The following is a 12664-nucleotide window of genomic DNA, read 5'->3' as shown; positions in this document are numbered from 1 at the left end:
GCATCCCTTGTCTCTGTTCACTGATATCATCTGTCTCCCTATAGCCCTAAACTAGCTGATTTCTTCTAACTTCTGTGCCTAGGGGCATCCCTTGTTCTGTGTGCAGAGGCCCCAATACCAGAGAATAGAGCAACCAAGTCTGAGCCTAGAATTTTGTTGGGCGCAGACATCAGGCTAGGATTAGTGTTGACAGGCAGCAGATGCAAAAGGAGCCTTGCTGCTCTGACCTTGGTTCAGGAAGAGTGGGAGTCGGGGCCTCTGCGCCCTATCTACTGGGCTTCACACAGCCCTCTCATCTTTTCCTCTTCCATTTTCCTTCTCTCATTATTCTAGTTCAGGCTTTAATTTTCACAAATGATACAATTTGGATGTTTGGAGTTTCTGCAGAATGCCTGTGATCCTCCGAGCCCTGGGGCCTGTTTGCCGTTGTTGAGGAGGGACCCTGGATGCTCTGCAGGCCCCATCAGACTGTGGTAATAGGCAGGGGCTGGTAGGCTGAGGGGTAAGGCCCGTCCTCCATAGTGAGACTTCACAGAAATCCCGCTGGAACTTTCTCTGCTCTTGCCCTGTCTTCTTTCCTTCATAATGATGAATGGCTGAAAAGAAAACTATCTAATCTCCAAACTGCTGGCTTTTTTCCCCTTCTCTTTCTTCAAGGAGAGGAGGAAGAACACAGTCACATAAAACAGAGTCCTTCATCGCCCGCTCCTCAGGAGACGCTCATTCCCTTTTCATCCCGGGGGGCCTGTTTCTGATCTGCGATGGGCTCACATTGAAAGTTCCAGGCTGGCCCTCTCTAATCGGCTGCGACAGACACTGCAGTTGCATGGGCTGCCCATTGAAATTGAATTGATTACCCGGCCCCTCTGCCATTTTGTTCTGCGCACGATTGCTTAATAGCTGTCACCTTGGCTTTCAGTCCCAGCCAGCTTGGGGCTGACTGGTTCCCATTACTTGAGATGGCCAGTGCAAGTTCACCACCCTTTACAGGATGTCCCTGATTGATTCCGTATGCCTTGGAGACCTGTGAGAGATTTGCATAGGGGTTGCTGGGGGGGGGGGGGGGAGTGGTGGTGGTGGAATAGAAGCCTTCAGGCCACAGAGGCTGCCAGGTTTTTGCTGTGGGGCTAGCCATGTTTGCCATGTTTGAATCATTACCTGAATGCGTCTGGCCTCCGCTGACATAACTGCTAATGAATTTGTAAATTTTGCAAAACTAGAAAACTTAGCCTGTTCTAACCTTGGCTGTCACCACCTGCCCCCGCCCCACCACCACCATTGGGGTCTACAAGCAGAAACTGCTTTTCTGGCCTGAGCTTGTGCAGGCCTTTGAAATGAGTCTCTCCCTCCCTGCCACCCCCGCCCCAGCGGGCAGGAAAGCCTGACTTGGAGGGAGACATCTTTCAAGTAAAATCCTTTGCACTGGGAACTACTTCAATTAGACGGCAGGCAGAATGTTAACATGCCCTTCGGCCTTTTAAGTGGGTTTTAATTTTATGTTGTAAGATAAGGCACTGCAAGGCCAGGCTGCGTTTCTTCTAGCAGGCTCCATTAGAGGGGCCAGGAGAGGCCTCTTGACCCCCCTACCCCAGGCCCTGCTGAAGCCAGAAATCGCTTTGGTTTTTTAGCAATTTGTCAGTCTGACCCAGCTTCTCTTTTGTGATTCTGGACCTGCTGTCACTGAGGGCAGTCCAGTGGCTGATCTTCGAGGTTGGAAAACCTCTAGCCTTGGCTGGAGCAGAATCCAGAGAGCCACACGATCATGGCCACATAGCTGAGTGATAATCGGCTATTTTTTCTTCCCCAGCAGGGCATGGTAGAAGCAGGCAGTGTCATGTGGCAGGCTTCTGGGCTGATGATGTATGACCTGCCGGCGCTACTGAATGCTGCCCTTTGTTCCAAAAGATCCCATGTGCCCCCTTTTTATTGAGTTGTTGATTCAGAGGGGCAGGAAAAGTTCCACAAATCCCACTGCAGGTCCTGCTCTTGCTATGCCCAGGTGGGGCAGCCAGGGAAACTCCAGCTTCCCAGAAAGTCAGGACTGTGTGAGCTGTTTCAAGATCGAATACCTCTTTGGGAACAACTTTCTCTTACTCAGTTAAGTAGGTATTTTGAGAAAATCTAGGAAAATACTCCCAGCCCTACCAGTTCCAGGTGAGGAGTGTCCTGGACGGGTACCATCTGTGGAAAGGAATGAGCAGGGCCTTGTGAGCTAAGAGCCACCGTTTCTGTCTCTAAGCTAAACCAAGGTTTTTCTCGGTGGCTAAACCTTGGTGGGCACCAACAGGTAAGGGAGTACGAGGGAGGCTACCCAGTGGGAGGCCCCATAGAGCCACAAGGAAGGGTGCAGACAAGTTTCTGAGCAGGAAGTCTTAGTCCTGATGAAGAGGCTTTAGAAGCATCCCTCTTCTTGCCTCTTTCTCCTGGGTTCCAAGACCATCTTCAGTGGAGGCCATGGTGATGGAGAAAATGCCTTAGGGGATGGATGAGCCATGGGGATGAGGGCTGTGCTGGTCCACTTTTCTTCATCTAATGAGAGAAGCCCAGGTTGGATTTCATCTCCCCCAAACCATCCACCTTGAGGCCAGGGACTCACTTCATACCCACGAGGATGAAGGTGGCTGACACACTCACAGTGCCAGGTGCTCCAGGAAGCCCAGACTCTGGCTCAAACCTGCTCTGTAGGTATTTTTCTGAAGTACACACATGCCACTAAGGAGTCTCTACTTCCCCCAAACTGCAGGGCTGTGCTGACTGCCTGCTCTACCCTGCTCTACCCCTCTCAGGTCTTTGTGAGCCCTGGAACACAGCCCCGTAACCCAGGGAGTATCATGGGACTGAAAGCACTTGGAACTTCCTTCATTCTGAGGACACATGGTGCGAACAAATGCTTAGAGGCATTGAGGGCCCCACCAGACACTTGAAGGAAGAAAAAAGGGAGAGGCAGGCCCCACTGCCAAGCAATAGCAAAACATTAATAAAGGACAAACACACACTTCACAGTTGCAAGATGACTTTATGTTCCAATATGCAAATTAAAATGTCCATGCTACATACCAAAACACTTGGAAGTTTCATACCAACTGTCAGCTAATGTGTTTTCTAATAAAGCTTTATCTGTAGTGTGTGCATTTATAATATATATATATGTTATATCTAAACCATTCTTAGATAACATCAAATGTAATAAAAATTTAAATAGCTGTCTTTCCAAATACTGCCTCCAGCATTCATTTTTGGTAAGTTTATTCATAAGAAGCAAAGCTGAATTAGACATGTGGCCCGCATTTGTGAGATATAGATATATTTATTTATATATTTATTTATATAATATTTAAATAGCTATCCAGCATGCAAAGAGTTTAGTGATTTCCAGATTCTGACTGAGTGTTCACACCAGCCACCCTGACACTCTGGTGATGTCCGATGCTAATGGACTGAGTGTGTGCTCTCCTCGTTGCCCACTCTGAAAGAACTATCGGCTCCTCTGAGCTGGAACGCCTAAGTTTTTTTCTCAGCTGCCCGTTTCCTTCTGCCAGCTTTCTTGTTCCAAGGATGTAGATTTTCTGGGAGCAGAATGGGTCCAGCAGACGTGTAACATCAGTTCAGGTGAGACCTCCACGGGATGTTGCCAGGTGAGGTGTGTTTGCCTGCCCATCATAGGATGCAGATGGTATCTAGCAGGCTGAGGGGCCACATGCTGGGACTGGGGGGAGGAGCTCTGTACTTTATTATGATGAAACTTGAATGATTACAGAAATACTACTGGTGCATTTTCCCTCCTCTCTGAGGAGCAAGCACCATGAGGTGACATTTAGCACATGACCCTGTCTGAAAGGCATGCCTCAGACCCTGGAGCTTCAAAATCCAAGTCCAGGCTGATGTTTGCCCAACCCTACTGTCACAGCACTCTAAAGCTCAGGTAGTCTCATACAATCTCCACAAGCAAAGGGGGGGGGGTTCCCAGGAGTGGTGGGTAGCTCCCCCTGCAGGTGGAAGGCCAAGAACTCTAAGTAAGCACAGATACCCCCAGCAAAGAATGGCCCTCCTTGTGCCAGAGACCTCAGCTGGCCCCTGAGTAAAATCAGAGTATATTTCAGAAGCCTCTAGATAACTCATGAGCCCCCCACTTCTATCCCACCCAGGGCGTGTCAAGAGATGCCAGGTAGCAGTGGACTTGGCCCCGGAAGCCAAAATTACTTCTTAGATAACTGTATTTTTTTCTTGTCTTGGCCTTAGCTGCATGTCAGAAGATAGATGCTCTCCAACCACATACATGCATGTAGAAGCACAAGCATGTGCACGCCTGCGCGCGTGCAGACATATGTGTACACACACCCACACACACATGCACACACGCGCGCGCACACACACACACACACACATGCACACCTTCTGAAATACCTTCCCACGTTTCTTGGCAGTGCCAGCCATCCACAGAGGTTAATACTGGATTGACATGGTCCTGGGGCTGTGAAGGGTACAGCAGTTACGTCATCCATCAGTCCAGTTCTCCACAGCCCCCACTCCTGAATGGTACTGTAAGGATGACTCTCGGGTCAGGGAGAAGCTCTGTGAGTAGAGGAACTCATTGGCAGCGTTCAGGTGTGGTGAGGGCGGCTTCCTCTCACACACTGCAGGGAGGCCACGCTCTCTAGGGAAGGAAGCAGACGGCCCCCGCTCTCGGACCTGAGACTGGGACAGCTGGTTGTACACACTGAAGTGGGCATTTCCTGGCGGCTGGGCACTCTGGGCAGAGATGGTGGGCAGCCGAGGCATCATCGTGGTGGTGGTGAAGTGCGTGGGGAAGGGCTGGTAAGGCACTGTCTCCATGGTTTGAACACTGTAACTGGTGTACGGTGATACCGACGTCCACATGTTACAGCTCAGTGGGGGTGGGGGCAAGTCATCCACGGCAGACACCCCCGCAATCTCAGGCCCTGAACTGGAGTACATGCAGGCCTCTCTGGGGGTCACCTCACTGCAATAGGAAGGGCTCAGCATCTGCTGGTCGTAGGGAGGGGGTGAGCGGAAATAGTGATCGTCTCCCACCGAAGAGGGAGTCTCCAGATATGATCGCTTGCAGGGTAAGTCCAGGTGGCGGGCACTGTCTGCTGGAAGACAAAGAAGTGCTTAGGAAGGGGGTTCCCAGCAGCCCAGGGCCTGGTGCACCCGCCCACCCCCACATGCCAGGACAGCCTGCCCTTTTCACTCAGCACCCGCCCTGGCCCCATGTTGCCTGGTACTCCCAGAACCTTCTGAATCAGCTGCAGCTTTTATAAGGTGACGATGTCCAAGAAGCGGTCAGATTATGGACCCTCGTCAAAGGCCACAGGGGACACCACATTACTGGACACTGAGGGATGCATTGCATCAGACAACACAATGCTCTGATCCCTTGCCAGCCTGACTCTCGGGATACTGAGAGGCCCTTATGCACACTGCCATTCTCGGGCTAGCCCAGCCTTGGCCCAGGAAAGTGCCAGGCAGAGCCAGGCCCGGAGACCACATCTGTCAGAACTCGCCAACAAATTAAGGCCTCAGCCCTCAGTGCCTGCGGAGAGCCTCAGGAAGGGGGCCGTGGGCCAAAGAGCTTGTAGGCAAGTTTTTGCTGTTTTGAGAAAAGCTTAACCCTACTGTGTTCAAAGAAGACACGTCTGTGGTTGTCCCGCCAATCCCAATCTGACAGTCTTCACACAGCTGCTGTACTAGTGACAAGGGAAAAGGCTGAACGTTCAGGCTTACTTTGACACCATCTGGAAAGATACCAGCAGCCACCACAAACCACATCTCTGCATCTTCCACACCCCACCCGCACCGACTGTGTGGGCTCAACCCTCTGGAGTGAGATGTCTTCCCCCAGGGCCCAGGGGTAACTGAGGCTTGAGGGCTGGAGCAGCAGCCTTCTCCCCTGAGACTGGCCTCTCTCCTGTGCTTGCTTCTCTAGGGATCCGTGTATACAGAGCCGGGCAGCCTGAAGGAAGAGGGGTGGAGCCCCTAGTGCCTCTGCAGACTAGTTCCTGGCTGCCAGGGGTACTTACGCCTCTCCTACTTCCTCCCCTGACTAAATTCCTGGGATTGGCCGGTGACCCAGTCACTCTGGGTCAGGAAGGAGCAAAGGGCCAGACAGGTGGTACAGGCCTTAAGGCCATCAGTATGTGCCACAATTACTCAGTTTTGTTGCTGGCTTATGAAAGCAGCTGTGGGCCAAGTATGGGTATAGATGAGTTCCACCAAAGCTTTATTTACGGATACTAAAATTTGGCTATTATGTAATAACATGAAAACCTTTTTGAAATATAGAGTTATCAGGTCTAATGACCCAAAGGCCATTTCTGACCTCCAGGGGACCAGGTTATAATGGGACTTGCATCGAGGATACTTGGCACTCTGCCAGGCTTGTCTCCAGGAGTGGGCCAACAGAATGTTCTGGATTTTATGCAAAAATCCCCAGACTCACTCCAAGAGAATTCTGGGGACCTACGAAGGCCTCTTGGCAAGGTAATACTAGCCATGCCTGCATCTGTTTGTGGAAAACAGGGCTGGCAGCAGAGCCTGGATATGCTGGTTCCCAGGCCAGTGTTGTAAAGAAGCCAAGTGCCCAGCCACTCATTTCAGTTTCCAAGAAGCCCGTGTGCATCATTAAGGGCTGGGTGGAGAGCACCAGACAGGTATTGTGGGTTCTCCCTGCTCTGCGGCAGAGACTACCAATAATCCAGCTTCCTTCTAGGCAGAGCAGAGCAGGAGGAACCCCATCCAGGCTCCCAAACCAACATCTGGGGCTCTGGCCAGCATACTTGGAACACCAAGAGCTGTCTGAGGATCCCCAAGGCCACACAAAAGTGAGCACCAACATGCCTGCCCATAGAAAGGTGGCTCTGGCCTGGCCCAACCCTCAGGCACATCCCAGAGCCCTACCTCTGCGCTTCAGGCAGTGGTAGAAGAGGCTGGAGTCCCTCTGCGTTGAGAAGGTGTTGAGGGGCAGGTCCTGGGGCTCTGCAGCAGCAAACTGCATGTGGGCCCCATTCTCATACTGGTAGTGCTGCAGGGCCTGGTGTGCGCTGTGCAGGGGGCTGACATCTGGCTTAGCCGACAGCTGGCTGGAGACGAGCCTCTGCCTCATGATGCTTTTGGAGATCACCGGATACTCCTTGCTGGAGGAGCAGGGAGAAAGTGAAGATGCTTTGAAGGTTCCGGGCTCTTCCCGTCCCACCCCTGGCCAGGGCAGTCCCACCTCTGCAACCGGGCCACACGCAGGTCACTGTCATCACTGCCCCGGAATCCCTTGGCAAAGGGGTTGTTCTCAATTTTCAGCTGTGTAATCTGTCAGAAAAAGGACACACAGAGTCACTGGAAGGAGAGAGGACAGGCTGGCTTGGTAGATCTCCTCTGCCAACCCAGGCCTAATGAAAACCTAGGCATGGCCTGCCTGGAGAAGCTACATTACAGCCCTAAGCCAGCTCAGGGTCCAGGACCAACAGGGTCTTCCTTGACCTGGCTGCTCACTGGGAGTAGCTTGTCCCAGGCTCTCTGCTCTATTTGTTTCAGCCCTTCTGGTGCTTTCTGCTAATCCCTGTGGCAGCTTCCTGCGTATGTCAACCCCCCTTACAGACTCTGAGTGACTGCACATCTGACTTGGTCATACTTCTAAAATCCACCCTAGCCTATGACCAGGAGTCAGGAAGGAAGGGATAGGCACAGGCCAGGGACCCAGGTTCCTCTCCCACTAGACCAAATATACCTACAGGGAAGAGTCTAAAAGAGAAGAGCCCAAACCCCAAGGCAGACTCCATGCCTCCAGTTGCTGGCCACGGCTCTGTCTTCCCGGGCTCCTTGGTTTAACTCCCTGGCTGTTTCCCGGTGTGGCAGCCTCACTATCCATCCGTACTACACTGCTTTTCTGCTCATCACTTGATGTGCCCGCATCAGCACCAGCCTCACTCCGCCTCTGGGGCAGCAGGCAGGTTGGCTGGTGTTCCAGTGCTGGTTGCGGCTGCCATACCTTGTGGTTCTGATAGGAGGTCACGGAGATGAAGGAGGTCTCTGGGAACACATGGGTGCAAAAGGCTGTGTTTTTTGAGCCAAAAGCATTGTTCTCATCTGCCTTAACGATGTGCAGCCGTGGCTGGTACTTATGCATAGAGTTGAGGATGATCTGTGGAGAGAAGGTCTTGATCTGAGCCCCAGACCCCACCCCCAGGACCTGGCTAGCCTCTTCCTGAGAGCCTAGGACCCAGTCCTGAACCAGTCTCAAAGCTCCCAAGTAAAGGAACTGGGGTCCCAACTCCATCCTCACAGCCTCACCTCTGTTCTAGAGGCCCCTTATCCCAGCTTTTGTGGTGTGGGGTGGTTTCATTGTGACCATCAAGGGAAAGCAGAAGTCTGTAGAGCTGAGTGAGTTGGGGAACTGCAGGCAGAAGGCCAGGGTGCTGCTGACCCACTGACCTTAAGTCTCTCACCTTCTCTGGACCTCCCCTGTGAGATTAGTACACAGCCTACCCCCTTCCCCCAACCTACAGGTGCCCTGCCTTTCCTGGGACTGCCCACTCTAAGTGCTCAGCCTCTCACAACTGTCAGCAACTATGGTAAGGGTTGGTAGGACAAGAGAGGGAGGAGAAGCTGAGGGAAATGTCCTGCCCTAGCTTGGGAGACCAACTAGCTGTATGCTGCCCTTCGAGCTGCTCAAGGCAGTTCCTAGCCTGGGGAGCACTCATCCTAGACAAACAAAGTTCCTGAACTGATGCCTGGGCCTGCAGGACACCTTGAGCACCCAAGAGCAACTGGCTTGGGGATAGCGGTCAGCCTAGCTGACTGAAGCTTAGGGAAGAGCCCAAGATGCTTGGTCACCAGAGCCCAGGCAGAAACACACGGTAGTTAACTGCCCCAAAAGTGCTCCATACGGCTGTGCCCCCACAGTAGCGGCTACATCAGGTGCCATTAAAATGCATTTTTTATCATTGACATTTGCCAGACGCCCTCCCATTGGAGGCCGGACCAGGAATTTGGGGCATTTTATCAGCACTGCTGCGTCTGTTAACCCTTTGCTTTCTATCTCAGCTGCTGGCCCTCAACTCCTCTCCCCCTCCAAATGCTTTCCTCTGCCTAGGGGGGCAAGCCTTGCTGCTGCCTCTGTCGAATGAAATGTTTAACCCTTGGGTGGTCACAGTGCCAAGTGAAAAGGCCAGAGTTGGGCTCTTTCCTGGAAAGCCTTGCTTGAATTCTGAGTTCCTGAAGGTTCCACACTCATCCTCACCTGGAGGACTGGTGCAGGCTAGCTCGGGGCCTTTGCCTGCCCTAGGTTTTAAAGTTCACCTAGGGGGCTCTGGCCAGCCTTTCTGTCGTGTCCAGCAGCTGTTACCCTCTTGGGGGTAAGTGCAGAGCTTCCTGGTAGCCCTGGACAACTGAGCTCAAAACAAGGTAAAAGAACACACCCTTTCCTAGCAGCCAAGGATGTCCTCATATGGTAGAGCTGTGCCTTACAGAGCAGCTCAAGATTCTGTAAGGGATTCTGCCACCCTGTACAAGTCACCAAGGCACAGGTATGGGGGGAGGGACTGGCTCTGTTCCCTAAAGCCAGCAAGTGACTTCCTGGGAGGCAGCCTTGGAAGAGCACCAGGGGGTTCCTACCTCACCATGGTAGTTCCTGCGGCATTCCCATTCTCTCACGGCTAGTCCTGTCTTCTCTCCCTTCTGCAAGGACCTGAGCCTGTATGGAACCTCCCAGATCTGAAGCTTCTCACTCTGCCTAGCCTACACCGTGTGGCTTCCTAATTCTTCTTGACTCTTCAAACTACAAACTCACCCAGGGCTGGAATTGGGGGCTCACTTCCCAATACCACTAAAATGAACAAACTTCCCCAAGGAAAGGGTCCTATCTGTCATCCTTTTGCACCTCAAGCTTCTTGGCTGAGTGTATACAGAGCTGGGCCAGGCTCACAAACCTCTAGATTTTACTTTGCTCACCAGAGGCAAGTTAATCTTGGCATTTTTTTTCTAGTGGAAATGGCCTCTCACACCCAGTCCATGAAAGTCTTCTGTTCAGAAGGCCACCACTTCAACCTACAAGACAGTGTTCCTGATGACTTGGGTGAGAGACTTCCAAACACACCTTCCAGGGAACAGAAACTGCTGGACCTGCAAAGCCAGGTAGAAACTACTAGAAGATCAGTTCTCAACCTGGGGGTTGCACAACCCTTTCACAGAGGTCACCTAAGACCACTGGAAAACACAGATATTTACATTATGATTCACAACAGTAGCAAAATTACAGTCATGAAGTAGCAATAAAAATCATTTTATGGTTGCGAAGTCACCACAACATGAGGAACTGTATTAAAGGGTCACAGCATTAGGACAGTTGAGAACCACTGCCCTAGAGGGTACAACACGAGCCACAGAGAAGCCTTGCTGGTATCTCTCCACCAGCTCTAAGTTCTGAGCAAGCTCATCTCCAGACACTGGAGTCCTCGACCAGGTGGTCTCAAACACCCTTCAAGCTCTTAACAGTCTGGAACCTGTCTAGAAGGACCCCCATCCATCAAATCAATGGGCACGTAGATCTGAATCCCAGTTCTACCAGCCTGAGAAAATCTGAAAGCAATTGAGTGACTCACACACCTGGCTTTGGTCAGAAGTTCCTCAGGCACCATGTTCAGCTAATTTGCCAGAGTCCCACTTTCATATCTGTTATAGAGTGGTACCAAGCCAAATGGGCTAGCCATGTCAACCGCCCTACTACATGACTATCCCATCATCATCATTGCTCTACAGAAATGGGATTCATTATGTTCTGGCCACCATTCAGAAGCCTGTTCTATTTTAACAATTGCAATAGTGCCAAACATCCATCACAAGAGTTTACCATGGCGTGCTTTGCCACTGAGGTCGAGACTTATCCCCATTGGAATCCAAGAACTTGAGAACCTGGAACGGCAGAGTGCAGAGGGTGCTCTAACCCAGCCCCCTAGATCTACAATGAGGAACAGAAGGCCTGGAGTGGGAACAGGACTCGCCCAAGGACACACAGCTGGATGAAGACAGGCAGCCCAGCAGATTCCAGATGGTCTTGGGAAAGCACATCCTGCTCTTGACAAACTTCCTGACTAATAAGAAGGTGTCTGCTAGACTCCATAAGGGACATGGACCCCAGCGCATCTGTTGCGGAGACTAGCCACACAACAGCAGGCTGATGCACATTTTGTCACATAGGAAACCAGATTTACCCGGCATCCTGCACTTACTAAGGTTTCTTCTCCAACCCTGCCCAGATTAGGACATGGATAGGATCTGCAGCAGAGCGGACCTAGTGGTTTGTACCTGTGATCCCGAGACTTGGGAGGCTGAGGTAAGAGGGACCCCAAGAGATCAGGTCCAGCCTAGGCTGTAGAGTGAAATACTGTCAAAAAAGAAAGGGAAGAGAAATAAGAGGGTGGAAGAGAGAAAACTAAAAGGACTCAGGAGACCTTCAGCTAATTCAAGAAGCCTTGGCCAGAGAAGCCTTGGGTCTCACTCCCACGACAGCAACCTGGGGTTCTCACACATAGTCAGCAACCTTCCTGCTTTCTCTCACAGCAACAGCAATGACAGTCGAGGGTCAGGAGAAGGTAGCCTTCGTGCCAAGCCCCGGGCTAGGTATTTTACTTACATCATAATAATTAATCTTAACAAAGTCTTTACAAAGTCAACATCATTGCCATCCTCATTTTAGCAGACCATGGACAACATCAGACAGCGGAGCAGAATCAGGACAGACTCCTCAGCAGCACTTCCTTCTACCTACAGTGGAGGGGTGGCCTGATGAGTCCTGAGGTTTCTGTAGCTCCTAAGGCACTGGCAGGGACTTGACACACTGTCAGTCAGGAAATGGGGGTGACAAAGAGGGAAAAGAGACATAGGAGATCTATGGGGGGACAGAAGTCCCCGGCACAGGAAGGGCCACCATCCTATTCTGTGGGTTCATTACTCGTGTGGTGTCCACCAGCGCCCGCTAGCTCTCCAGGCATCCAGACACAATGTGAGACACACCTCATCACTCGAGTGGTGAGAAAATATGGCGGAAGAAGTCTGCGTTTAAGATGGTGACACCTGAGATGATGCCACCTGAATGTGCTCTGGAGGACAGGAGGTGACAGCAAAGCAAAGGCATTCCTCGACATCTTCCCAAAGGCGGTTTATAATTGAAAGGAATTACAGTAGAAACACGAGTTTTTTTCAGCCCCACATGCTGATCCTACAATTCACATGAAACACACACGCAACTCGACAAGAAAGCTAAAAAGAAAAAAAAAAGTCGAGCCAAGGGGACAAGCCCTGCCAAACTCTAAATGTATCAAGAAGTCTCAGCAGTTAGAGCAACTGGAACATGAATAGACAGATTCACCTGGGGACCAAGAGTGCAGAAGACTTCCTACCCCAGGGAAAGATGCCCCACCCCCACCAGTGTTGGAACAACCGGGTAGCTCTCTCAAAAGACAGAAAATTCAGAATTGACACCTCCCATCAAATGCTAGCATAGTTCTAAAAACAACCCTAGTTTGTACTTAAAAATAAATCCAGGGCTGGCAAGGTGGCTCAGTGGTTAAGGACATTGGCTGCCAAGTCTGACCACTTGAGTGTGATCATTAGAGCCCACATTAGTGGCTAGAACAGACTCCCCCCCCCCACA

The 12664-nt window shown here is 51.4% G+C and overlaps 1 protein-coding gene across 8 annotated transcripts in view; it reads right to left on the bottom strand.

Moving 5' to 3' along the window:
• Nucleotides 1-2996: 2996 nt before the first annotated feature.
• The window catches only part of Tbx4 (T-box transcription factor 4), a 30582-nt gene continuing 20914 nt past the window's right edge, over nt 2997-12664 (bottom strand). For 7 of the 8 annotated variants that reach the window (XM_040749401.1, XM_021231077.2, XM_040749402.1 and 4 more), the window contains 4 exons: nt 8003-8155; nt 7235-7323; nt 6919-7154; nt 2997-5114 (listed from right to left, as the gene is read on the bottom strand). In XM_040749401.1, the coding sequence (XP_040605335.1) occupies nt 4495-5114; nt 6919-7154; nt 7235-7323; nt 8003-8155 (1098 nt within the window). In that variant the 3' untranslated portion in view covers nt 2997-4494. The remainder of the gene's footprint in view (nt 5115-6918; nt 7155-7234; nt 7324-8002; nt 8156-12664) is intronic. The other variant, XM_005076906.4, reaches the window with a different exon arrangement.

The sequence above is a fragment of the Mesocricetus auratus genome, unplaced genomic scaffold (assembly GCF_017639785.1).
Source record: "Mesocricetus auratus isolate SY011 unplaced genomic scaffold, BCM_Maur_2.0 Super-Scaffold_100007, whole genome shotgun sequence".
In the NCBI taxonomy this organism is placed as follows: domain Eukaryota; kingdom Metazoa; phylum Chordata; class Mammalia; order Rodentia; family Cricetidae; genus Mesocricetus; species Mesocricetus auratus.
This window is presented reverse-complemented; position numbering and strand designations above follow the sequence as displayed.